The 26,125-nt window shown below is 56.0% G+C and overlaps 3 protein-coding genes across 3 annotated transcripts; 2 read left to right on the top strand and 1 right to left on the bottom strand.

Annotated features, from left to right (window-relative positions):
* On the top strand, positions 1-5,220 carry Ctsf (cathepsin F). Its single transcript, XM_048359830.1, has 14 exons — positions 1-236; positions 450-548; positions 788-872; positions 965-1,026; positions 1,144-1,219; positions 1,999-2,112; positions 2,218-2,363; positions 2,450-2,546; positions 2,626-2,706; positions 3,731-3,850; positions 3,932-3,996; positions 4,109-4,199; positions 4,542-4,600; positions 4,679-5,220. The coding sequence occupies exons 1-14, from the start codon at positions 39-41 to the stop codon at positions 4,751-4,753; spliced, it is 1,368 nt and encodes a 455-aa protein (XP_048215787.1). The 5' UTR covers positions 1-38; the 3' UTR covers positions 4,754-5,220.
* A 131-nt stretch (positions 5,221-5,351) lies between these two features.
* Positions 5,352-20,474, bottom strand: Actn3 (actinin alpha 3). The gene is made up of 21 exons (XM_048359829.1): positions 20,279-20,474; positions 16,989-17,103; positions 16,727-16,846; positions 15,173-15,259; positions 15,005-15,092; positions 14,465-14,543; positions 14,298-14,379; positions 13,577-13,662; positions 12,505-12,597; positions 11,749-11,979; positions 11,471-11,618; positions 9,724-9,874; positions 8,932-9,040; positions 8,711-8,851; positions 8,293-8,475; positions 7,789-7,923; positions 7,527-7,706; positions 6,351-6,497; positions 6,189-6,254; positions 5,712-5,870; positions 5,352-5,631 (listed from the first exon to the last, which is right to left on the bottom strand). The coding sequence occupies exons 1-21, from the start codon at positions 20,420-20,422 to the stop codon at positions 5,473-5,475; spliced, it is 2,703 nt and encodes a 900-aa protein (XP_048215786.1). The 5' UTR covers positions 20,423-20,474; the 3' UTR covers positions 5,352-5,472.
* Positions 20,475-21,274: 800 nt separating this feature from the next.
* On the top strand, positions 21,275-25,560 carry Zdhhc24 (zinc finger DHHC-type containing 24). The gene is made up of 3 exons (XM_048359831.1): positions 21,275-21,591; positions 22,852-23,129; positions 24,960-25,560. The coding sequence occupies exons 1-3, from the start codon at positions 21,311-21,313 to the stop codon at positions 25,253-25,255; spliced, it is 855 nt and encodes a 284-aa protein (XP_048215788.1). The 5' UTR covers positions 21,275-21,310; the 3' UTR covers positions 25,256-25,560.
* The last annotated feature ends 565 nt before the right edge of the window (positions 25,561-26,125 follow it).

Here is a 26,125-nt window from a genome sequence, read left to right as displayed (position 1 = left end):
GCGGTCAGTGCGTGCGGCCCTCCGCGTCGGGCCTCGCCATGGCCCCCTGCATGCGGCTGCTGTGGCTGCTGGCGCTGCTCCCGGGCGCGACGCTGCGCCCGGCCAGACCCGGGGGCGCCGACATGCCGGCCCGGGAGCTGCGGGAGCCCGCCCGCTTCGCGCTGAGGATGTACAACCGCGGCCGGACTCCGGAGACGCGGGCCGTGCTGGGGGCCGTGCGCGGGCGCGTCCGCCGGGTGAGGACGGGCGCGGGCGCGGGCCCGGGCCGGGGGATGGAGGGAACCCGGCCTGCGCTTGAGGGAGGGGCCTGGAGGGTGTGGGGAGCCACCCCTGGAAACCCGGGCCGGGCCGAGCCGGGCCGCGCCGGGCCGCACGGATGGACGGTGGGTCCGAAGTGGGGTGGCGGGGAAGCGGGTGGCTGCACCCGGCTCACGCGCTCCTCCCTCCAGGCGGGCGAGGGCTCGCTGTACTCCCTGGAGGCCACCCTGGAGGAGGCGCTTTGCCACAACCCCGCCGCGTGCCAGCTCCCCGAGCCCAAGAGAACCCTGGTAAGTGGTGGGAGTACCTGTGTTGCTCTGTCTCCAGGCAGTCGGGGTGATGGGTGAGGTCAAGAGGCCGGGATCCCCGGCGCCACTTGCTCCACCCTGAGTCACTTCGCAGCCCTCCCCCGTCCTGACCAAGATGCTGAGAAAGGATTGGGGTGGAGGTGCTGGCTGTGATCTCTCCATGGTGCTTGCCTTGGGGAGGGATGACCCCAGCCCCCCAGACTGCCCTCTCCTCCCTCCAGCTCTGCAGTTTCGAAGTCCTGGATGAGCAAGGAAAACAATTGCTGCTGAGTCTACACTGTGGCCCAGTGGATACCAAGCTTAGAGGTGCTGGGATAGCCCAGGGAGGCTGGGATAGCCCAGATCAGATTTCACTCAGAGTTCAGCCTTGATGTCTTCTCTGTTCCAATCTTATCCAGACAATGAGAATGGGACTCTTGATCCATTCCTCTCGATGTTGAAAGCAGGTCGTCCACCCCAGGTGAGGAGCCCTTACCTGGGGAGCCATCTGCTGCTTGTCTCCCTTCTCCTCTCACCCTGTGGAGTAGGGCTTTTAGGTCAGGGAGAACTCCTTGTAAAGACCCTTTTGCCTTTCCAGGGCCTGTCTTTGGAGATGTCTACCCTCTTCAAGGACTTTGTTGTCACCTATAACAAAACCTACAAGTCAAGGGAAGGTGAGCATCCAGACTTAGCTGTACCAGTCCCAATCAGATCAGGACCTTTTCTCAACTCAGAGCCATGGTGTTGGGGGAAGGGAAGGACATAAGAAGCAGTACTTCTTTGAGATTTTGTCCAGCCTTCCAGGCCTGGGAAACCGCCCAAGGACTTGTCTCCTCTTACCTGGTTTTCCTTGTTAGAAACTATGGGCAGATGATTGTAAGGCACCTCTACTGGGTGGTGCCCCCTTTTTTTTTCCCGCGGGGCTTGGGATTGAACTCAGGGCCTTGTGTATGCTAGGCAAGTGCTCTCCTACTGAGCTACGTTCTATAGCCCGTAGGTAATGCTTTTTAGACCCCATTTTACATCTAGGGAGTCATTATCTGGTTTGACTGCTACTTCATCATTTGTAGGTCTGCTCTCCTTCTTTAGCCCTACTTCTGCCCTAGGGTTCTGTCCTTTAAAAAGAGGCAATTCAGGCTGGGAATGTGGCTTAGTGGTAGAGTGCTTGCCTAGCATGCATGAAGCCCTGGGTTGGATTTCTCAGAATCACATAAGCAGAAAAAGCCAGAAGTGGTGCTGTGTCTCAAGGGGTAGAGTGCTAGCCTTGAGCAAAAAGAAGCTCAGGTTTAGTGTCCAGGCTCTGAGTTCAAGACCCAGGACAGGCAAAAAAAATAAAAGGCAATTCAGAGTACATCTACTCTCAGGGAAACCCCTGCTCATTAGCTCTCCTCACCCCTCCTTTAATGATCTGCCTGGAGTCCCAGCTCCTCCTCTCCTGCTCCTTGGTCCTCAGAACTCGAGCTGCGCATGTCCATCTTTTCCCAAAACATGATACAAGCACAGAAGATCCAGGCCCTGGACCGTGGCACGGCCGAGTATGGGATCACCAAGTTCAGTGACCTCACAGGTAGGGGTGGGCACTGGAGCTTGGGAGAGACAGGACCTTCTCCTGGGCCCCTCATCAGAGCTTAGCAGACTTGTTCCTCTGTGTTCTGCCCCCCTTTGCCCACAGAAGAGGAGTTTCGTACCATCTATCTGAATCCCCTCCTACACAAGCAGTCTGGCATGAAGATGAACCCAGCCAAGCCCGTGGATGAACCTGCACCACCTGAATTTGACTGGAGGAGCAAGGGGGCTGTCACCAAAGTCAAGAACCAGGTTGGAGCCCTAGAAGTGAGGGTGGGACATGGGCTTTGCATGGAGCTGGGGAAGGGCTCCAGTCCTGACCTCCCTGTCCTTCGCAGGGCATGTGCGGCTCCTGCTGGGCCTTCTCTGTCACAGGCAATGTGGAGGGCCAGTGGTTCCTGAAGCAGGACACTCTGCTGTCCCTCTCAGAGCAGGGTGAGCCTTCTCCACCCTTCTGTCCCCAGCCCACCAGCCCCTCTGGAGGGCTCCTTGGGACCAGCCTTGTGTCTCTTAGAGCTCGTGGACTGTGACAAGATGGACAAGGCCTGCCTGGGAGGCTTGCCCTCTAACGCCTACACAGCCATAAAGGATTTGGGTATGTATCAGTGGGGTCAGGAGGAGTAGCAGGTGCCACTCTCCTTGTGCAAGGGGGAGAGACATGAGCTGAGGGGGGCACTTGTCACACAAAACTGGGTTCCAGTCTTAAAGCTGATCCTATTGGTTAAAGATCTTAGATAAGTCAGATCTGTCAGCCTCTATTGGTCCACATGTCAAATGAACTCTTGAATTGTGAAGTGGGACACTCCATGCCCACGTTATAGGATTGCCTTGAATTTCCAGAGAGAAAATAACTGTAAAGTCCTGGTTTATAACAGGAACTTAGTGGGGAGAGGAGAGGTGTGGAGATCTGTGCTCTTCTTGCTGCTTTGAGGTCTGTGGGTTTTTTGTTTTTTTGTTTGTGCTGGTCCTGGGGTTTGAACTTGGCCTGGGCGCTGTCCCTAAACTTCTTTTGTCTCAAGGCTAGCGTTGTATTACTTGAGTGGCTTTTCTCATAGTTTAGTGAAGATTCGTGTTTCAAGAACTTTCCTGCCCAGGCTGATTTCTAACCTGGATCCTTGGATCTCAGCCTCCTGAGTAGCTAGGATTGCAGGCGTGAGCCACCCGCACCCCGCAGGTCTGTGCTTTTGTAGTACTGCTAAACCACACAGCAACACACCTAATCCTTAATTAAGGTGTGTTGGCAGCTCAGTTTGGTGGTGGGTTGTAGTGGCAGGGTAAAGGGCCCAAGGGACCAATGTGCATGGATAGAGATTGTTTGGAGGCTTGCAGGGGTCTGAGGTACGTTATGAGTAGACTGCTGGAGCAGGCCAAGCAGGCCAAGGTCAAGAGTCCCAGATAGGCTGATGTGAGCCCTCTGCTGAGAGGCTGAGCTGAGAGTGGAGTCCATGTCTGCTGGGTACTGTTACTCCCGCCTCCTCCGGTTCCGGCAGTGTCATCCCTTGGACTGAGGAGATTGCTCAGGGAGGAGGGTCTGTATTCTCGGGGTGGGGGATGGGCGGCGGGGGCCAGGAGCCCCGCGTGCAATTGCTCAGCACACTTCTCACCCCACTGGCCCTCAGGAGGGCTGGAGACAGAGGATGACTACAAGTACCAAGGTCACCGGCAGGCCTGCAACTTCACTGCGAAGAAGGCCAAGGTCTACATCAATGACTCTGTGGAGCTGAGCCAGGATGAGCAGAGTAAGTGGGTTGGGGTGGGGTGAGGCTGGTGGATCGGGGCCCGCGTGCCAGTGACGCTGCCCTCCCCTCCTTCCCTGGCAGAGCTGGCAGCCTGGCTGGCTAAGAACGGGCCGATCTCGGTCGCCATCAATGCTTTTGGCATGCAGGTAAGACCCTAGCCCCACCCAACGCTCTTGCTCCAACTCCTGCCTGCCCCTCCCCTGCTTCTCCTCAGCGCTGGCTCTGCTCCTTACTCTCCTCCTTCTCTCCCCTCACCAGTTCTATCGCCATGGGATCGCCCACCCATTCCACCCCCTCTGCAGCCCTTGGTTCATTGATCATGCTGTGCTGATTGTGGGCTATGGCAACCGTGAGTCCCGCTGATTGCTTGTCCATCCCCTGGACTACAGGCAGGAGCTGGAAATGGGGAAATGACTAGAACCCCTGTCCTTAGCCTGGCATCCCCTCTGTGGATGGGAAAGCTAGTGTTGGGGGAAGTTGAACAGTTAAGCTGGAGGTAAGTGGGCAGGTGCCCACCCAGTGCCCCAGGTCCCCCGTGAGGGTGGCAGTTGGGCCTCCCTGTTTTCTGCTCTTTCCCTAGTACCTGCCACACAGTAGGGCCCACTGCAGGTATCTGAAGGGTGCAAGTACATGGGGCTCTGACTAGAGAATTAGGGGCTTCTGACCCTTTGCGCTCCACACTGCTCACCAGGCTCTGAGACGCCCTTCTGGGCCATCAAGAACAGCTGGGGTGCTGACTGGGGTGAGAAGGTGAGTCTTGGCCTGCTTGGCTCCCAGCCCTTCAGCCCTGTCCTGCCTGAGCATCTAACCGGCTCTTTCTCCTCTCAGGGTTACTACTACTTGCATCGTGGGTCTGGGGCCTGTGGCGTGAACGTCATGGCTAGCTCGGCAGTGGTGATCTGAGGAAGTGATTGGTGAAGGACCTGCTGAACAGAGAGCCCCTTCCCCGGCCCTCATGTCCAGGCCCCTTCCCGGGAGGCACAGCTGGCTGAGAAACGGGCACTGGGTAGTTGAAGAGGGTGAGCAGCGTGCACTGGGCCCCTTACTTCCTCCACCCTTCTCCCACCCTGCAGTTCTTGGCTGAACCACTGGTGAATGAATTGTGGTCGCTCGGGGGATCCTGGGGTAAGGGGAGCTTTTGTGGCAGCTGAAGTAGGGGCAGAAACCCTGGGCTAAGGATATTAAGGAGCACAGAATGAAATGATTCCAGGCTTCAACCCAGTTGTGTCTTCAGCAGGCCCTGGCTTTCCTGCCTTGGCTTTCCTCTGTCCGATGCTGTATTTTCTGGTCCCCTGGATTTTGGGACAGAGTCCTACACCTAGGAAACTTGTAATCACCCTTCACTAACAGCAATAAAGATGTGTCCTGGTTCCTAGTGTGGTGTGAATGTCAGGGAGCAGGGAGGGGCAGTGAGGGTCCCTGGCAGGCCAAGTGGGGTAGCTTGTCCTTCCCAGGAGCTCTAGGGTACTAGTTTCTTCTTCAGGAAACAAAAGAAGATGGGGAGAGGCCCACAGGTGGATCTTTATTCAGAAACACATGGCTGGCCAATCTCTGAGGCCCTGGCCTTAGATCAGCCTTAGCAAACACTTTCCTTTTTCCACCAAGAGTGACAGTGGTCAAAATCAGAGATCACTCTCCCCATAGAGGGCACTGGAGAAGGCCACGTAGTCCAGGGCTCCAGCAGGAGCCCCAGAGCCCTTGTAGGGCGCCATCCGGCGGATGCAGTACTCGGCCTGCTCGGCTGGCAGTTCCCGCCGCAGCTCTTCGGCAGTGATGTAGTTCTGAAAAAGAGGAGGCTTTGAGGGATGATGTCCCGTGTCCTGCCTCCGCCCACCCAGCCGCTCCACTGCCCAAGTCTCACCTTGTCTCCTGCCAGGATCTTGAAGGAAGCCACAACTTGCTCAGCTGTGTCGGTCTCAGCTGTCTCTCGGGTCATAAAGTCAATAAAGGCCTGGAAGGTCACGACCCCTGCTGCATTGGGGTCCACCATGGTCATGATGCGAGCAAACTCCACTTCTCCCTGCAAAGATAGAGGGCAGACACTGGGCCAGCGATTGCCAAAGGCAGGAGGCTCCCAGGAAGAAGTTAAACCAGCTTTCAGGAATCTTTCCTGCTAGGCTGAAACCTGCCTCCTGCCCGTGGCAATGTTCCTGCCGCTCACTGAGATAAAATGGAGATAAAATGGTACACACAGATCTAGAACCAAGTTACTTTACCTCTCTGCATCTTTTCTGGCCCCCATGAGTGAGTGAGCGAGTAGTGATTATGGATGTAAAGGGGGAGGTGATCAGTGTGAAGGAGAGGGGTACCATGGGCATTCAGGGTGGGGGGCACTCACCAGGTCGTAGCCCATGGAGATCAAGCAAGCTCGGAAATCATCCGGTTCCATCATCCCATTCCGCTTCTACGAGGGAAGGAGGGAGGGAGGGATGTCAGGCTTGGTCCCCAAGTCCCACCAGCCCCCAAGTCTTTTATCTCTCAGGGCTGGGCCCTCACTCACCCTGTCAAAGTGGTTGAAAGATGCCCGGAACTCGTTGAGCTGCTCCTGGCTCAGCCCCTTAGCATCTCGGGTCAGTACCTGGTTCTCTACCTCGTTGATGGTGCGTGCGATGGAGGTGAGCAGCTGCTCCCAGCCCACTCGAATGTGCTAGAGAGCAGAAGATGGGCCAATTAGTGGGTGGCCTATGCCTGACTCCTAGCTCTGCTCCCAACCAGCTGGGATCCTGGGAAAGTCCTCGCCCTCACTGGTCCTCTGTCTCCATCTGGGTATTCTACTAGGTGACTGTAAGGTCCGGTCCTCAGGAGGGTTCCATGCAGATGCTCCCTGCCTGTTTAAGTCTGCGCCCAGTACCCGAGTTACCTAGGTAACTAGCACACCTGGAGGCAGTTACCTCCTCGTCTGAAGTCGCATCCAATCCACTTGGCCATATCTCCCACCTTTTCCTATATAATCCGGCTCAACACGGTCCCCACTCTTTTCTTTTCTCTCTTACTCTCTCTTGCTCTTTTTCTCTTTTTCCCTTCTTCCTTCCCCTCTGTCTCTCCACACCTCCATCTTGTGTGGGCTGGCAGTTTGCTTTCCCCCCAATAAACTCCTTTCCACCTGAACCATGTGGCAGGTTTCCTTTCTGGCAAACCTTACAGTGACCACCTACAGTCCTGCTGCCTTCAGCTTGATGATTTATCATATATCAAAGGGTGTGTGTGCGTGTGCATGTGCACACCCCGGAAGGGGCTTGAATTCAGGGCTTCACGCTCTTAGCTTGGCTTTTTGGCTCAAGGCTGGCCCTCTACCGCTTGAGCCATACCTCCACTTCTGGCTTTTTGCTGGCTAATTGGATAGAGTCTTGGGTTTGTCTGTACAGGCTGGCTTTGAACTGTGATCCTCAGATATCAGCTTGCTGAGTAGCCAGGATTAGAGGCGTGAGCTGTGCCCCTCTCTGTATTAGGCATTGGCCATCTATCCATGGCCAGTCCTAGTCTAGCTTTAGTCTGCTTTGTGATGCTGAACAGGTTGCTTACTTTCCATCACTGGGGCTCTATCCCTGTGGATAGAGCCTTGGGGGGCCTTGCCAAACTGAACTTGGGGACTCTCCTGGGCAGACAGGCTCTGTGATCCATCCCCTTCCACTTCCCCAGCCTATGCTGCCTTCTCCCCAGAGGAGGGGACCCCCACCTCCATGCTGTAGACGGTGTGCTTGTTGTCAAAGACCAGGCTCTCCTGCAGCAGCTGGTGGTCTCCCTCCAGCCGGTCGATGTTGCTCTTGTAGTTGATAATGTTCTGCTCCTGCTGCCGCAGCCCTGCCATCTGCTCCTCCAGAGAGCCAGCCAGCCCGGCTGCCAGCCGTCCCACCTCCTACAGGGGTTACCCAGATGGGGTCAGGGCCTCCCAGATCACTGTGATCCAGCTCTGGGTGTACTCCCTCAGGAGTCCTTACCTCCACCTTCGCCTGGATCCAGGGCCCTACAGCATTGGCCTGGGCAGCAAACTGTCTCCGGAGTCTCTCGTTCACCTGCTGCCGTGCCAGCTCCTCTTGTAGGGTCTGATCACGGCTGGGTACAAGCTTTCGGACCTGAGAAAGAGAGTGGTATGCTAGGGCCAGGAGATGGCTCGGAACAAGTTGAAATGGGCTATATGGACAATCTGTGGGGCAAATCAACCTTTGTAGGCTCTAGGCCCCATGTCTGTAAACTAAGCCAAGCTACATCATTTATAACACAGAGCGTGGAAGATGTCCACATAATATCTCATTCTGCATTTGAGTCCTGATAGGAGGAGAATGCAGCTGTGGTAGCCATTATATAGATGAGGCCACAACAGGCGAGGTGGCTCACCAGCGCCACCTGGAGGCTGAACCCCAAGATCTAGAGGTAGACTTCATTTCCCCTCTCAGAGGGCACCTGGGAGCTCAGCCTGGCTCAAGTGCGCCAGTGGCACTGACCGTATCCCACTTGTTGTTAATGTCCTGTGAGGTGAGGGTGATGTAGGGATTGGTGGACTTCAGTCCCAGCCCATATGTTTGACAGATCTTCTGGATCTCGGCCTGGATGCCCAGGATGGCGCCTCGTTCTCGGTCTGCCTCGGGTAACGTTGCCTTGAACTGCTCATGGGCTGTCAGGAGGCTCTGGGGATGAAGGCGGAGGGCCAGTCAGTGCTCCTCGCCAGGCAATGGAAAAGGCAGCACTGAGCGCCAGGCCAGGGCTGCTCCTCCAAGAACCGGGGCCTCCTGCTTCCCGGCCCGGCACCCCAGAACCAGGTTTGTCCTCCTATGTCCATTCCCCAGGATACCAAAGGAGTAGCTGACACGTGGGGCCGGCTTCTCTGCCGTCCACTCAGCGATCTCCCATGCCTGCACTCACTTGGGTCTCCTCCACCGAGTGCACCAGCCACACGTCCTGCAGGTCCTCCACTGCCCCGTCCAGCCAGTTGTTAAAGGGCGCAGCTCGACGCGCAAACTCCAGCTGCAGCTGGTCGATGGTTTCCAGGAGCTTCTCCATGCGCTAGAGGGGGAGGGGGATAGCGGGTGAGCTCCTCCCCCACAGCCTCGCCACCTCACCCCGGCTCCCTGCCCCGCGCCTACCTCCAGCGCATCCCGCCTCTTCTGGGTCAGCGTGCCCAAGTTGTCCCACTGGTCACAGATGGCCTGGCAGCGGCTGTTCACCGAGGCCGCATCGTGGTAATCCAGCTCGCTGGGGGGGTGAGGGGGGAAGGCAAGTGGAGGGCCGGACCCTAGGCTGGTTTCCCCCTGCCTGCCTGCCTGCCTTGCCGGGATGGAACCCGCGCCCTGGGGGATGGCGAAGGCAGCTAGGACGGGTGAGGAATGGAGCGGGGACTTTTCTAGATGGGTCCCAGTGCATTCCTGCGGGAAGGTGGGGGGGGCCCCCCGATCCTCAAACTCCAACCGGATGGCAGAGCCAGGGTTTGGGGAGCGGGGTTATGTGAGGAGCGGCTCTATGGGAAGCCGTAGGTACCCCAGGTGCTGCTGCGTTAAAGACACCAGAGAACCAAGAGACACGACGAGGAGCCCCGCAAAACTCACCCGAGGGGGCGTGGTCAGGTGGATGACGCCGCGGAGGTCCAGGGCCCCGCCCACTCGAACTCCCGGGGTCCCGCCCACTCCAGCCTCTGGGCCCGCCCACTCGACTCCTGAGAGCCCTCTACTCGAGCCCCTGGGGCTCCGCCCACTCGGACTCCCGGGGTCCCGCCCACTCCAGCCTCTGGGCCCACCCACTCCAGCCTCTGGGCCCGCCCACTCGACTCCTGAGAGCCCTCTACTCGAGCCCCTGGGGCCCCGCCCACTCCAGCCAGCCCCGGGGCCCCGCCCACTCCAGCCCCGGGGCCCCGCCCACCCCAGCCCCGGGGCCCCGCCTACTTGAGCTCCTGGGCCAGCGCGGCGATGTGCTCCACGCGGTCCTGGTGCGCGGCCAGGTCGCTCTCGAAGGCCTCGTGGCGCCGCAGCAAGGCCCGCACCTCCTGAAGCGAAGCCGAATCGTAGTCGCGCTGGTTCAGCATCTCCTCCTTCCCTGAGTGGAGAGAGGCTCGGTTCCGGTCACCGGGCGGTGGCCCGGGCTGGGCCCGGGCAGGCAGAGGCTAGAGGGTGGCACCGGCCCGCCCTACACCCGGCGTCTGCGGCACGGCCCGGCCCGCAGATCACGCCGGCGTCCCCTGACCCCAACACTGGCCTGCTTGGTCCTTGCTACAGTTCTGAAGTTCTTTGGTAAGGGCTTCTCTATGCCTCTGTGAGCACCACAAGCCCTCTGACCCGGTTCCCTTTGTTCACTGCTGCTTACCAGTGCCTGGCAAAGTGCTTGACTTAGTATTTGCCAGATGAATGAATGATAAATGTAAGAGTGCTTGGAGGTGATAATTACCATAATTTTGCAAATAAATCCCAACCTACCCAATAGCAGTAAGGACCCTTTGAGGAAATTTAGGGGTACAAAGGCTACTCACGGGTCAGGGCCACAGTCACTAGCTATAAATTTTAAAAATTCTTTGTTGATGTTTTGAGGCTGGTTCTCATTTTGTAGCCCAGGATAGGCTACCATGTCTGGCCCACATTTAAGGAACTCTAATGCCATATTATTATCTGTTATATCCATAGTCCATTAGTAATACTTGCTCATTGAATTTAGGCAGGATTCATTCTTTGTTGTTGTTGATCAAGGGGCTTGAACTCAAGGCCTGGGCACTGCCCCTGAGCTTTTATGCTCAAGGCTAGCACACTACCACTTGGAGGCACAGGGCCACTTCTGGTTTTCTGGTGGTTAATTGGAAATGAGAGTCTCACAGACTTTCTTGCCTGTGCTGGCATCAAACTGCAATTCTCAGATCTTAGCCTCCTAAATAGCTAGGATTACAGGTGTGAACAACTGTTCCCTGACTGATTCATTCTTTTTTTTTTTTTTTTTTTTTTTGCCAGTCCTGGGACTTGGACTCAGGGCCTGAGCACTGTCCCTGGCTTCTTTTTGCTCAAGGCTAGCACTCTGCCACTTGAGTCACAGCGCCACTTCTGGCCATTTTCTATATATGTGGTGCTGGGGAATTGAACCCAGGGCCTCATGTATACGGGGCAAGCACTCTTGCCACTAAGCCATATCTCCAGCCCTCATTTTTTTTTTTTTTAGGATTAAAAGCTCTGACTGAATGCGGACTGAATGATGTTAAGCAGAGTGATATTTTTGATTTGTGTGATATTTTTCATTAATATACTCTGAGTATAATATAAGAGATATTGGGCTTAAGAACAGATTCACCTTTGAACACTTGCTACATTTGCAAACACAGTAGTATTAAATGACAAATTCAGTTGACAGATAAAGAAATTGTAGCTCATAGAGGAAAGAATGCAGGGAATGGGGGGGTGAATTTGATTGGAATAGAGTGTCAACATTTCTGGAGATGTAACAGCAAAATACTCCTCTCCTCTAAGATAACTGATAAACCAACGAAAAAGAAAAACTCTGTAGCTTCAAGACAGGCTGATTTGTATACCTCAGCAAGTCAGGGTGGGACTAGAAGTCTGTTCTCCATCTTCTCTGCAGAGCGTCTACCTTTGTCTTGTGCATCATTTTGTCAGGATTTGTCCCCAGGGGAGCGTAGCTTCATGGAGCACTTACCTCGGGTCCAGGTTTCATGCAGAGAGGCCTTCTGCTGGAATTTCTCTGCCAGATGCTGGAGTCGCTGCAGACGCCGAATCTCTGACAGCAGCCAGTCCTCGTAGCCCTTTTCCACCTGCTCCAGCCCCCGCCATGCATTGGCGATGTCCTGTGAGGGGGTAGGCAGAAGTGCCCTCCATCATGATGTACCCATTGTACAGACGGGGACACAGAGCTCAAGGTCACCAGGGCATGCGGACAGAGTGGGGTCACCGCCCTCCATGCCCACCCTGGCTCACCGAAACCAGCTTGCCCTCAGATGGCATGAAGGCGGGCCGGTGGCTCAGCCGAAGCTTGGTCTGCAGTGTGTTGAAATTGATCTCCAGCTGGCACTTCTCCTGAACTCGGGGTGGCTTGTGCAGGCGCCGGTAGTCCCGGAAGTCCTCCAGTTTGCGCTGCATAGCACTCATGCTGGGCTCGCCCACCCGGTTCTCTAGCCATGGGACCGTGCGGCGGATCCATTCCAGCAGCTGCCAGGGCCGGGCAGGGGCAGAGCAGGGAGCCCTGAGCCGAGCCGCCCGCTTCATCCACCCTTGCCCACCCACACCCAGACCATGGCCAGAGGGCAGGGCCTCAAGTACATGGGGGTGACTTTGACAGCCATGGGGTCATCTATTCTCAAGAATAGGATGGTTAATTTTTGTGTTAATTTGTGTGTGTCCTTTTTTCTTTCTGTGGTGCTGGGAATCAAACCCAGCATCCCACACATGCCTAAGCAAGCATTCTTTGATGGAATTCCAGTTCCAGTTCCAGCACAGCTCATTTCTGTGTCTAGGGGCTTGTATAGGTAGGCACAGACCAAGGGAGTGGACCCACCAGTGAGCAGTGAATGAATGATGATGGAATCAGTGAATGACCAGAAGCCTGGAAAAGCTGAAGCGGGGGGCAGGTGATGGTGGAGGAACAAGAGTAGGTAGGGGGGAGTCCAGAGCCTCTAAGAACAGAGAGGCTCTGTGGGCCCATGCAGGGGGCAGGGGGAGAGGCCTTAGCCTTACCTCACTGGCTAGTTTCTCATACTCCTCCATCAGCTTCTCATTTTCCTGGTTCACAGCCAACACCTTGCAGATCCTGTTGGCGGCTGTCTCTGCCTGTGGTGAGAGTGGGTTGGAGGGGTGGCATGAAGGCCAGTTTCCTCAGACACCTTGACCTAGAACCCCGGAAAGCCCTTACAAAGGCAGCTTACATCGGTAGTTTTAACGCAGAGGCTAAAATTGGGACAACTATAGTTGGAGGCCAACTTGAGCCAAAAGTTCACAAGACTCCATCTCAACAAAAAAAGCTGGGCTCAGTAATTATGCCAACCATGCAAAGTGCATTAATAGGTGGGTCATGGTCTAGGCCAGCCTGGGCATAAATATAAAATCCTATTTGAAAAAATAATAAAATCAAAAGGGCCTGGGGTGTAGCTCAAGCAGTAGAACACCTGCCTGAGTTTAAACCTCAATACCACCAACACAACAACAACGACAACAAATCCAAAAGACAAAGCCAGGCACTGTGGCTCAAGTCTCTCAAGTGTGTAATCCTAGCTACCTGGAAGACAGAGAGCGGGGGACTGTGATTCAAGGTCACCTCAGATAAAAAAGTTCACGGAACTCCACTTCAGCTAATGAGTTGGTGTGGTAGCTCACACCTGTCACCCTGGCCACATGGGAAACACAATGGCTGAGCCCAGTGGAACACCTGTCATCCCCAGCTTGGGAAACATGAGTAGGAGAACCACAGCCCAGGGTGGGCCAGGCATAAATCAAGACCCCATAATAAACAAAGCAAGGAGGAGCTGTAGGCTTGATTGAAGTGGTAACGTGCCCAGCAAGTGCAGGGCCCTGAGTTCAACCTCCAGTACAGGGGGAGGGGGGATCCTTGGCTCATGCAAAAAAGGCGGGGGGTGGGGTGGGGGACAAATAGGATCGCCTCTCTTAGTTGAGGAAGGGCTTTCCTGAGGCTTGCAATGGAGAAGGTAACAGTGCACTCCCTCCCTACCCGGCCCATCTACAAGTGTTGGGTCCCTAGGCACTGCCTGGGCAGCAGGGGGTCCAGGAGGGCCGCGGCCAGGCCCCCGCTTACCTGCTCAGCCCCGGCGAATGCATGGTAGAAGCAGGAAACATAGGTCATGATGGCTTTCTCATCTGGCTTTGGGGTGTTCACAATGTCTGGGAACCAGGGTAGAGAATGGGATCAAGGCCCCTCCAACGCTCTCAGGATGGTCAGGATGGAGACACCTTGTCCCCCAGCTACCTCAAACCCAGCATCTGCCTCCTCCCAGCAGAGGCCAGTCCACACTTCCTATCGCCCCATACCATCCTGTAACTCCCTTTGTCTGTCTGTCTGTCTGTCTTTCCCCATGTGAACAACTCAGGGCCCAGAACTAGTTCTCCTCCTCCATACCCACACAACCAAAGCACTCTGCAGCAGAAATGCAGGAGATGTTTGCTGCTTTGTTGACTAAATGCCTTGCTTGGGCACAGGGATCAGAGACAGGACAGGCCCCAGCCAGGTTGGGGGTGCGTGTGTGTGATGGACTAGTTTGGGGAACCAGCAAGTAACCCAGGAGACTGGCTACGAGGCAGAAGGCAGCGCTATCCTGTATTGATGCTGTTCTATAGCGGGGCAGGAGGGGGTTGCAGGGGGCTATGATGGAGGGCTCCTGAAGAAGGGAGGGGGGGATAGCGACTGAGAATTGGGGGAGCAGAGTATCACGGGAAAGGAGGCAGGACCGTGGTGTGGAGGTCAGACCACCCCCCAAGTGAACAAGTGCTAACTTCGCTCAGGCAAGGGTCACTCTCACCTTCTGCGTCCAACATCTTCGGGATGTCCAGGTATTTCTCTGCCACCTCAAAGGCAGTGTTCAGGTTGCCAATGGGGTCATCCTAGATGGTGGAAGAAGGCACAAGGAAAGGTCAGCTGAGGTCAGAGGTCGAGGAGTCAGGGCTGGGGCAGGAAGCAAAGGCCCACCTTGCGGAGCTTGGCGTAGTCAATGAGGTCAGGTCGGTGGCGGTGGATGAGAGCACAGAGGGCCAGCCCATCCTTCCAGCTGGATGGAGAAGAGGGCGATCATGCCAGGGGTCAGGCGGGGGCCAGGCCTCACCCTTAGCAGGGGAGCACCCCGGGTTCTCTTGATTTTTTTTTTTTTTTTTTTTTTTGCCAGTCCTGGGGCTTGGACTCAGGGCCTGAGCACTGTCCCTGGCTTCTTTTTGCTCAAAGCTAGCACTCTACCACTTGAGCCACAGCGCCACTTCTGGCCATTTTGTATATATGTGGTGCTTGGGAATCGAACCCAGGGCTTCATGTATAGGAGGCAAGCACTCTTGCCACTAGGCCATATTCCCAGCCCCGGGTTCTCTTGATTTTGTTTGGTTTATATTCCCTTCTTTTTGGCCACTTGGAGAACGTGTGCTCCTGAGCTCCCCTTGGATTGGGAGGAGGGCTAGCTCTGCACCCTCCCTCATCAGGTGGCTCCCCCTCCTGCCCACCCACCACCCGCCCAGCGCCGACCTGGTGTGAAAGTTCTGCACGTTGACATTGCGGTATGGTGCCGTCTTCCGCTGACACCACAGGAGCAAGCCTTCCTTGGCCGAGGTTTCTGGGCGGTGACGTGGGGGTGCATTAGTTGGGAAAGCGTCTGGGTCAGCCCTCCCCTCCTCTGTCCTCCCCGCCACTCACCCTCCACGGAGATGTCCTGGATGGCGAAGCGGAGGATGATGGTCCAGATCATGCCCAGGGTCATCTTCAAGTTCCCATCAACAATCTCTGCAGGGGGGGTGGGGGTGGGGGGGAGACAGACTGTGGCCGGCTCTGAAGGGCTCAGCTCATGCTTCTCCTACTCAGCCCTCGGCTTCGTGCTCCCTAGCTCAGGGTCAGCACCTAGTAGGTATGCAACCCTAGCTGCTCCATAACCCTCCATTATTATTATTATTTCTATTTTGTCAGTCCTGGGGCTTGAACTCTGGGCCTGGGCATTGTCTCTGAGCTCTTCAGCTCAAGGCTAGTGCTCGACCACTTGGAGCCACAGCACCACTTCCAGTTTTCTGGTGGTTCATTGGAGATAAGAGTCTCACAGACTTTCCTGCCCAGGCTGGCTTTGAACGGTGATCCTCAGATCTCAGCCTCCTGAGTAGCTAGGTTTACAGGTGTGAGCCATCAACGCCTGCCTCCATTATTATTTTTAACATTTTTTTATTGTTATTGATGTACAGAGAGGTGACAGTTACATAAGTCAGGTAATGAGTACGTTTCTTTTTGGACAGTGTCACCACTTCCCTCCTCTCCCGGTTTTCCCCCCCTACTCTCACCCACAAGTTGTACAGTTCATTTTCAACATAGGGTCCGGTGAGTACCATTGCTGAATTTATTTACCTTTGTCCCTCCATTTCTGTGTCTCCCCTTATACTAAGAAGTCACATAGCATGGTTTCTTTTTGTTCTGGTAATGGGATTTGAACTCAGGGCCTAGGCACCTTCCTTGAGCTTTTGTGCTCAAGGCTAGCACTCTGCTACTTTAGCTGTAGTTCCACTTTCCCATTATTATTATTTTTTTTGCCAGTCCTGGGGCTTGAACTCAGGGCCTGAGCACTGTTCCTGGCTTATTTATCCTCAAGGCTAGCACTCTACCACTTGAGCCATTGCGCCACTTCTGGCCATTTTCTATGTATATGGTGCTGGGGAATTGAACCCAGGGCTTCATGTATACGAGGCAAGCACTCTACCACTAGGCCACATTCCCAGCCCTCCTCCCCCATTATTATTTTTAAATGATTCACTGAGCTGGCACAGGTGGCTCATACCTGTAATTCTAGCTAATCAGGAAGCTGAGATCTAAGGATCACAGCTTAAAGCCAGTAAGGGCAGAAAAGTCTGTAAAACTCTTATTTCCAACTAACCAGAAAAAGGCCAGGAGTGGAACTGTGACTCAAAGGGAAGAGTGCAAGTCTTGAGCAAAAAAGCTCAGGGATAGCATCCAGGTGCTGAGTTGAAGTCCCAGGACAGGCATAAACACACACACACACACACACACACACACACACACACACACACACACACACACCAGGATTCACTGAATACCTACTAAGTACTAGGTACTATGCTGGCTCCTTAGTCTTTCCTGCAAGGCAGGAGTGATTAGTCCCACTGTTGAGATGAGAAAACTGAGGCTCACAGAGGTGACAAGGAAGAGAGTCCCCCGTTCACCTTCCTGCCCTGTCCCCTCCTTCCCCCTCACCTTCAGCACCGATGGACACCAACTTAACCCCTTTGCTGGCGATGAAGTCCAAGGCCTTGTTGACATTGGCGATTTTGTGGAAGCGCATTTTGCCTTTGTCTGGCCTGGGTAGCCTCTCTCCTGAGTAGGAGGAAAGGGGTCGAGGGTCAAAGGTCACAAGGCAACTGAAGACATGGTTCCCCATCTCTCTGCTTCCAGCCCTCGGTGGCCACTACTCCCCCAAGTCCCCAGGTTTCCCCCGAGCACAGATGTGCACCCCCACCTGAAATGACCTCCAGGAGCAGCATGAGCTTGAGGCCATTGCGGAAGTCCTCCTCGATGTTCTCGATCTGCGTGCCCGCCTTGCGCAGGTGTGAGTTGCACCAGGCAGTGAAGGTCTAGGAGCAGAGGACGGTGCTCGGACCCTCGGACTGGCTATGGGGATGTGGGGTATTGTCCTGGCTCCCCAGTCATGGAAGATCTCAGAGCCCAACACCCCGGCTGCAAGTCTCCTGGCTGTGAATCCTGGACCAGGCTCTTTCCCTCTCAGAGCTTAAGCTCTCTGGAGAGAGGAGAAATGAAATGTGGGATCCATACAAGCTATAGCCTTCCTTACGTGGTCTTCAGCAACAGAGGGGGGATTAGAGAATGAACAGAGTCCCGCAGGGCCAGCCCAGAGATATGGTCTCTGTAAACTCTGTGCAATTCAAGAATGGAAGCCTATCAGGCTGTGGAGGGAGGGTCCGCCGGCACAAACCAGCACAGACTTGATCAGGCCCGACTCGATCACATTTCCAGAGCTCAGTGCAGCCTCTTCCTCAGCCCCAGCCTCCCTCCTAGATGGGAGAGGTGTTAGATGGCTGTGGCTTTAGGGGATGGGAGTGTCCTGAGGCTGTGCCCACGTCTGCCCGCTTACCCAGCCCTCAGACCCTGAATGCTGACACTAGCTGTAGAGTCCTTGGTGAGGCACCAAACCCAGCCCAGCTACTCCTGCCTGCGATCTGGGCCAAGCCCTTGCCCTGTCAGGAGATTGACCCTTCTGCATTGTACTGCTAAAGGGTCAGATGTCAGAGCCAGGCACTGGTAGCTCACATTTGTAATCCTAGCTATTTGGGAAGCTGAGATCTGAGGTCACAGATTAAAGCCAACTCTGGCAGGAAAATCTGAGAGACTCCTATCTACAATTAAACCAGCAAAATGCTGTGACTCAAGTGGTAGAGCGCCAGCCTTAAACTGGGGTCCTCCCCTTTTCTACTCCAAACAGGACTCTTAATGGGGTGTGGTTCCTGCCCTAAAGTCACACTAGTCAGACAAGGGCTGGGAGAGCATATGGAGGAATTAGAGAAGGGATTGTCCACATCAGATAAGAAACGCTCACATTTGATCAGAGCTGTGATGGAAGAGCCGAGTTATACAGACTGGAAAGGGCAGGGCAAGGGCATTCTAGGCATGGGCAGCCATGCAGGCAAATGTGCAGAGAGAAACAGTTACGGTGTCTGTGAGACGGTGCTCCGGGCAGTGCTGGAACGAAGCTGGGGGAGTTGGTAAGAGATGCAAACCGGAGGGACAGCAGGGGCCAGGTCATGCCCAGCCTTAGGTGTTAAGTCTGGACAGTTTGACCTTGATTGCGGGAGCCACAGGGAGTCGGCAAGGCGTCAGGCGGAGGGAGGTGGGCAGCAGTGTGTGTTAGAAAGCTCACTGTGGTGGTGAGAGGAGATAATGGCTTGGCAGAACAGAAGGGAGCAGTGAGGAGGTGGAGAGAGAAGTCAGGATCGGGGGAGTTGAAATAAAGCCACAAACTCTTGCCTCTTGCTAAGTCCAGGCCCCTAACACAGCACCCGCCCACAAGTTGTTACCTCCCGAAGAACCATTTATTGAACAGTGTTTCTGGGTGCGGTTGACTGAAGAGAACTCAGCGTGAGATAAGAGAACACAGAGTGTTCCTAGACTGGGAGTCTCCAGAGGGGGAGTCACTTGGGTGGCAGGGGCATGCAGGAGTGTATTTATGACAACTTCGTAAAAAGCAACACTGGATAAGAAAGAAATGACCCACATGTCTAACTCCAGGGCATGTGGATGGATTTTTAGAGCATCGACCCTGTGCAGCTGTTGGATGAATGCTGAGATGGATGGCTGTTTATATCAAGGATGCTCTCGAGATTTTAAGGGATTCAAAGGCAAGAGAGAGCCTGGCATGTGTCACAGGAGGGGGCATGTGGATCTGGATTTGGGAGAGGGCTGAGTGGCTAGGGGTGGGGACAAGAGTTATTGCAGAGCAAGTGGCAGCTGGAGCCAGAGGCAAGGATGACATCACCGGATGATTGCCGAACCCAGGGACCACAGCCATGTTTAGAGACAGGTGCAAAGGAGGTGGGGGGGAGTAGGGGGAGAGGTGAATCAGCCAGGGGCTCCCCAGCGGAGTCAGCTCAGTCTCCCAGCCCCCGGGGAGTCGTCTCCTCGGAAGTGCTCTGATGATTCTGGATTCTGAGCTTTTCCAGTGTGGCCAGCCCCACAGGGCATCCGTGCCTTGCCCTTTTCCCGATGGCTGGCACTGTGGGCACACAGTTGGCAGGCCCAGTGGCCTCAGGGCGCCCTCTCTTCCCCAGGCCTGTCACTCCTTAATGTTTTTCCCCCCACTGAAACTGGGATCATCTTCTCTTTAGGGAACCCAGGTGTCCTGCCCTCCCCACTGGGGAAAGTCTGGGGTGAAAATAGTTCAGGGAGGGAGGGGCCCCAGTGCCCTACAAGGCTGGGCTTGGGCAGCAGTTGCCCACATGCCCTGGTTGAGCTTTCTCAACGAGCTGCCTCAGCATAAAGTGCCCATCTGTCCAGAGAATCAGGTTACTACGAAAGGGGACCCGGGGCTCCCCTCCTCCCTGACCTGTGGCCTTTTCAGCAGACTCAGGGCCCCCAAGGCAGGGATGCCTATCTTGAGAGTGAGTGGAATGGGGTAAGATCTTCAGCTTGGGAGAGGATCCTGTTATCTGATGGCATATTATTTGGGACCTACCTAATTCTGCCCCCTGACTGGGCCTCAGTTTCCTCAACTGTCAAATGACACAGAAAGACTGTGAATTCCACCCTGGAATTGGGTAGGATCTAGACTCCCTCCCTCCCCTCCCCTCCAAATCCAAGCTCACTAGTTGTGAACCACCGATCATGTTCCTTCCAGACTGGGTCTGGCAATATTTGTCTAGAGTAGGGTGGGCATGGGGAGAAAGATTATTCTTCCCGAAACACTCCCTATCCCCGCCCCCCACCCAACCCGGTACCTCACTTGGATGTCCTGAGTGGGCTTTGCGCAACCAACCAGTTCTCACCAGCAGACATGGGGCAGTGGGCCCAGGGAAGCAACAGGGATTGGGGATACCAAGAATGTTCCTTGATACCTTTCAGGTCTCATCCACCCCCTCTCGTCCGGCCCTAAAGGATGGCAGAAGACTGGGGGGGCAGAGTGGAGGGCTGGCGAAGTGGCTGTGGAGAAAGTCAGGCTGACCTGGCTAGGGCTCCCCAGGACAAACGGGCTGGCCTCGGGGCCTCAGTTTGTCGGTGAGGAAATGGGCGAGCACTCACTTTCCGCTGCTGCTTCTCCCAGGCCGGGTCCAGCAGCAGGTCGCGGTCCCAGTCTTCCTCCTGCTCCATGTACTCGCCGCCCCCGGTGCCCGCGAAGGGCCCCTCCCCGGCCCCCAGGCCCTCGGGCTGCATGACCATCATCATCTTGCTCGGGCTCCGGACTCCGCTGGGCTGGGCGCGCTCGCGGACACCCCGGCCCCGTTAAGTAGGGCCCGGCCCAGCCTCGGGATCGGATTCGCTCTAAATATGGGGGCGGAGGGTGGGGCCAGATGGAGCCCGGGCGCTCGGGCCGGGACCAGATAAGAGGGCGCCGGGAGCCCGGGAACGCAGCACTGGGGGTGCGCGGGGGAGTGACCCAGGCTCGGGCCCCGGCGGCTGCCGTGGGGGCTGCGCCCCGGGCCCTCTGCCCCCTCCACACAGTGTACCTAAGGACCCCAGTGACGGCGGCCGCCCGGCTCGGCCCGCGCCCCGCGCCCCGCGCCCCGCGCCCCGCGCCCCGCGGGAGGACAGCGGCGCCCCGTGCCCATTTCACAGTCAGAAGCGCCGAGGCGCCGGGCTGTTTTGAACGTTTTCTGGAGTGATGGAGACACCTGAGCGCAGTGAGGGGCTCCCGGCCAGCTGGACAGGCCCAGGCGGGGGTATTAATATCGGGGCGGCCGGGGGAGGGTGTGTGGTGGGGAGAATGTGCTGAGCCGGGAGCCCCGACGCCACCGAGCTGCAACCCAATCTCCGCCGCGCGGCAGGCAGCCAGCCCGGGCGCCGGCGGGCGGGGCGGGGCTTTCCCTGGGAGGGCGGGGCCTCCGGTGGGCGGGGCGACGGCGGGGCGGCGTCACCCGGACGGTAGCGCCAACCGGGTTTCAAGCCTCTGCGGCTCGCGCGGCCGGCCAATCCGCTCCGCGCCTCTAGAGTCCAGCGCGCGACGCTCCCTTTGCGAGCTCCCATTGGCCATCGCAGACGCCCGTCGGCCGCTATCCCCGCCCCAATGCGGAAGCGGAGAGGTCCTCGGGACCCGACCGTGGATGGGTCCGGACTATGGGGCAGCCCTGGGCGGCTGGGAGAGCCGAGGGGGCGCCCGCGCGGCTGCCGCTCGTGCTCACCGGGCTGTGGGCCGCCGCCGTGGGCCTGGAGCTGGCCTACGTGCTGGTGTTAGGCCCTGGGCCGCCCCCGCTGGGACCCCTGGCGCGGGCCTTGCAGCTCGCTTTGGCGGCTTTCCAGCTGCTTAACCTTGTGGGCAACGTGGGGCTCTTCCTGCGCTCGGACCCCAGCATCCGGGGCGTGATGCTGGCCGGCCGCGGCCTGGGCCAGGGCTGGGCGTGAGTGGGGCGCGCCTCGGGCGGGGGAGGGGCGCGGGACCCGAGGCGTTCGAACCGGGTTGCGTTAGCATCCGGGTTCTTAGAGCCAGAGGACGCCTTGAGAACCCGGCGTGGGAGATGGCCGGGGGGCGGGGGGGGGGGAGCTGGGGTACAACGAAGTAGATGCGGTGAGGGGCAGGGACGGACGACACACTCCCACCACACTAAGTGAGCAAGTGATAGAAAGTAGTCAGGCGGGGTGGTGTGCAAACAAATACTAGGATAGGCTGAAAGAAGGGTGCTAGTTTCAACTTAAAATAGATGGTTGGTTCTCGCCACCAGAAGTATTTGAGGTGGAAGATTTAATAAGCTTGGTTTAATTGTTCTGCTTCCTGCTCGAAGTCAGAACCACACTTTGTACTCAGCAGATAGATACAACTACAACTTACGGTCAACTTATGATTAAGAACTTAAGTATAGGAAGCCAGGCACTGGTGGTGCACAGGTGTCATTTTAGCTACTTAAGGAGGCTGAGAAATGAGGATTGCGGTTGGAAGCGACCCCAAGCAGGAAAGTCCATGAGACTCATCTCCAGTTAACCAGCAAAAAGCTGGAAGTGGAGCTGTGGCGCAGTAGTAGAATACTGGCCTTGAGCCAAGGAAGCTCAGGAACAGCGTCCATGACCTGAGTTCTGTCCCAGGACTGGCACACACACAGTGAAACAGAGATAGTGAAATTGAGTGCAGATTGTTCTAGGCAGGAGGAACAAACTATGCAAAGGCTTTGAGGCAGCGGTGCGCCCACCATCTCTGGCAAGGCCAAAGAGAGACCACTGGCATACGGTGGGGGGAGGGGGGCGGGGTAGGGATGGGGGAAGAGTAAGGACACAGGTCTGTAGGGGACTAGAAGCTTTGCTTTGTCCTTGAAATGGAGTCACTGGAGATTATTGAGCCGAGAAAAGACATGACTTGGGCTTGAAAAGAATCCTTGTGGCTACGACTGCTAGCATGAAACCAGTGAAGAGGCCGCTGCAGTAATGCTAAGGGCAGTTCGTGGTAACTTGGATCAAGGTGCAGCAAGTAAAAAGCTTGCTGCTGGGGGCTAAGAGGGCAGAGCAAGAGCTTATTAAGACTTGCAGCTGGAAGCCACCGAGGCATTGGGGAATCTGTAGGCTTGGCGAAGGCAGGCAGTTCTTTCGGCTTCCTCAGGAGAGGCTCCGGGCACGATGTGGCCTACTCAGAGCTGCGGAGAGTCCTGACCTGTGGTGTTCTTTTCTTGCAGTTACTGCTACCAGTGCCAAAGCCAGGTGCCGCCACGCAGTGGGCACTGCTCTACCTGTCGCGTTTGCATCCTACGTCGGGACCATCACTGCCGCCTGCTGGGCCGCTGTGTGGGCTTCCGGAACTACCGGCCCTTCCTGTGCCTGCTGCTCCACGCGGGAGGCGTCCTGCTGCACGTCTCGGTGCTGCTGGGTCCCGCCCTGTCAGCCCTGCTGCAGGCCCGCTCAGCCCTCCACACCGCCGCCCTCCTGCTGCTGCCCTGGCTCATGTTGCTCACAGGTGCCGAGGCAGGGAGGCAAAGGCCCCTAGGGGAGTCAAGCCCCATGCAGTGGGAGGGGGGATTTCCTGCGGGTTCTGGAAGTACCCTGGGGACCAAGTCCCAGTGTCACTGATGGAGGACGAGGGCAGCCTGGCACTCAGCTGAGCATGTGGTACTATATACCTCACACCAGACAGGGGCTAAATCCTGGCTTTGAGAATCAGGGTAAGATTCTGGATTTCTTTTAGAGGAAGAAAGACCAGTGGGAGCCCAAGAGGTTGGTAGGATGCTGGGAGAGCATTTCAGAGAAAAAGGGCCCACGAGGTGGGGGCAGGTGCCTGAACATAGGTCCCAAAAGCAGAAGGCTGTTGTGACTCTGACATGGTAATGGGGAGCCAGTGGAAGTTCTAAGCAGAAGAAGGCCCTAAGCCATTGGGGCTTGGAGCCAGACATAAAGCAGGAGGCCGATTGCAGTGCCACGTCTGGATGCTGCTGCTATTCCTTTTTCCTCTGACACCATCCAAGATAAAAGAGCCAAGTCCTCTGGCTTCTGTATAGTGCTGGGTTTTGAACTCAGGGCCTCATCCTCGCCAGGCAGCCCTTCTCCCTCTGCTTCACAGCTGCCTCCAAGTGCTTCTTGGAGACTTTTCCTGACTTCAGCGTATCTCTTCACTCCCTTGCCCTTCCATCTCCTCTAGACCTTTCCAGAAGATCTGCACAGGCTCACAGCTGCTTTCCCTTACTTCCTGCTTATTCCTCCCGTGCTTCCACCAGGCTGCTCCCTCCTGTCAGAAGCCAGGATCTGTTTCCACTAAATCCACAGGGCCTCTCCTAGTCTCTCTCTCCCGCTCTTTTTAATCACGTGATTGTACTAAGATTTGAACTCGGGACCTAGCACTTGCTGGGTAGACATAGTAACCACTTGAACCATTGAAACCATTATCATTGTCTTAATTCCAGAACAGAAACCCTGTATGCAGCAAACAGCCCCTCTCCGATCCTCTCTAATCCTCCCAGAGCTGGCAGCTACTAATCTGCTTTTCTAGCTAAGTGTGTGCATACTTAGGACATCTCATAGAAGTGGCCTTTCATGTCCAGCCTCTCCCACTTAGCAAAATCCCATGTTCCATGGCTTTTTGCCATTGGTTTATTGACTGATTGTGTGTTTGTGTGTGTGTGTGTGTGTGCGTGCGTGTGCATTCCCGTGTGTCCATACTGGGGCTTGAACTCATGTCCTGGAGCTCTCACTTGGCTTTTTTTTCACTCAGGGCTAGTGCTCTACCATTTGAGCCATAACTCTACTTCTTCTGGCTTTTTGATGGTTAATTGAAGATAAAAGTCTCAAAAGAGAGAGAGAGAGAGAGAGAGAAGTCTTACAGACTTTTGTCCTGGCTTCAAACCAGGATCTTTAGATCTCAGCTTTTGGAGTAGCTAGGAGTACAGGCATGAGCCACCAGCGCTTGACTTGTAGTTGATTATTTAATAGGTAGTTGTTGCTTGGTGTAGCCTAGATGGTACAAGATAGCTACTTTTCCACTGTGATACACATTACTGGTATAACTGAGTGACTGAGAATGGCCAGGTTAATGTCTGAGAGTTCCTGGAAGGTAGAGAACCTTATTCCATCTCCTTGGTCACGGGTCCAGTGCTCAGGCCCTCACCACGTTTGTGATGCACAGATGCAAGAGGCCCCCTAGGTAGGGGCTGTCAGCTTCAGCATAGGGCTGGCCACAGGGCGGTAAGTCAGTGTTTACGGACGGGAGGAGTCAGCTCTGCTCCATGACAGGGAGTAGCGACAGGAGCTGGGCTCCGACAGCTGCCCCCTGACCTTCTGTGCTCTCTCCCTGCAGGCAGAGTCACCCTGGCTCAGTTTGCCCTGGCCTTCGTGGTGGACACGTGCGTGGCAGGTGCGCTGCTGTGTGGGGCTGGGTTGCTCTTCCACGGAATGCTGCTGCTTCGGGGTCAGACCACGTGGGAGTGGGCTCGGGGCCAGCACTCCTATGACCTGGGCTTCAGCCACAACCTGCGGGCAGCCCTGGGGCCCCGCTGGGTCCTCATTTGGCTCTGGCCCTTCCTGGCCTCCCCCTTGCCTGGGGATGGGATCACCTTCCAGACCACAGCTGACATGAGACTCGTGGCTTCCTGACTCCAAGAGGAGCCCAAACTGCAGAAAGCAGAGGAGAGTGGAGGAGGGGGCTGAGAACTCATTTCCCGCCCCACCTAGCTGCAGGGGGGAAGCCAGCGTGGCCTTGAACACTTGCAGTGGGCAGCTCCAAGTCCTTCCTTGGCCTTGGCCCTGCCCCTGCCCAGCTTGGATGCTTCTGTGTCCAGGGCTCTGGCCTTTGGCGTGGCCCTTTGAGAAGAGGAGGGTCTGGCATGGGGGCTGCTCAGCAGGCCTGGCTGCCCCTCTGCCGGGCTAATACAGCACCAACCCGGTTCTTGGCCTCCTTCCATCTCTGCTGGGTTTTTGGTTTGTTGTCCTGGATGCTGTTTTTTGGTGCCTGTGGCTGTCGGAGATGCCTGAGGGGCCGGGGCCTTGCCTCCTCCGACGCCTGCTTTACTGGACCAGCACTGGATAGGAACTGCTCTGTCGCCTGAGCCTCATGGGCTCTTTTAGCCATCCCTAGGAGGCAGGAATTGAACCTAGGTCTTTGTGCTTTGTACAAAGGTGAGCAGGAGAAAGACAAAGCACAGTGGGCCAGAGCTGAAGGTGGTGCCGAGGGGAGTGGTCGGGTGAGGCCCGCATCCTGGCTCTTTCGGAGCTGTTTACTCTGTTTTATGGAAATATATAAACAGCTAAATGTGGCGGGCTTCATTCAGCACAGGAGTTTCTCTCTGCTCTTAGATGGATTAAAGTGGTAGAGATGTTAAAAAAAATAATAAAGGGAAAGAAAATAGGAGATAGCAGCAACCCAGAGACCCTGACCACTCACCATTTGTGCAGCGCTTAGCAGAGAATCAGAAGTCAATTTTATGTATCTCCAAAGGGAGAAACCCCAAAACATGGCAGCCTGCC

Source organism: Perognathus longimembris, chromosome 13, assembly GCF_023159225.1.
Source record: "Perognathus longimembris pacificus isolate PPM17 chromosome 13, ASM2315922v1, whole genome shotgun sequence".
Lineage (NCBI taxonomy): Eukaryota > Metazoa > Chordata > Mammalia > Rodentia > Heteromyidae > Perognathus > Perognathus longimembris.
The sequence above is the reverse complement of the archived record's forward strand: the minus strand, read 5'-3'. Positions and strand labels throughout refer to the sequence as shown.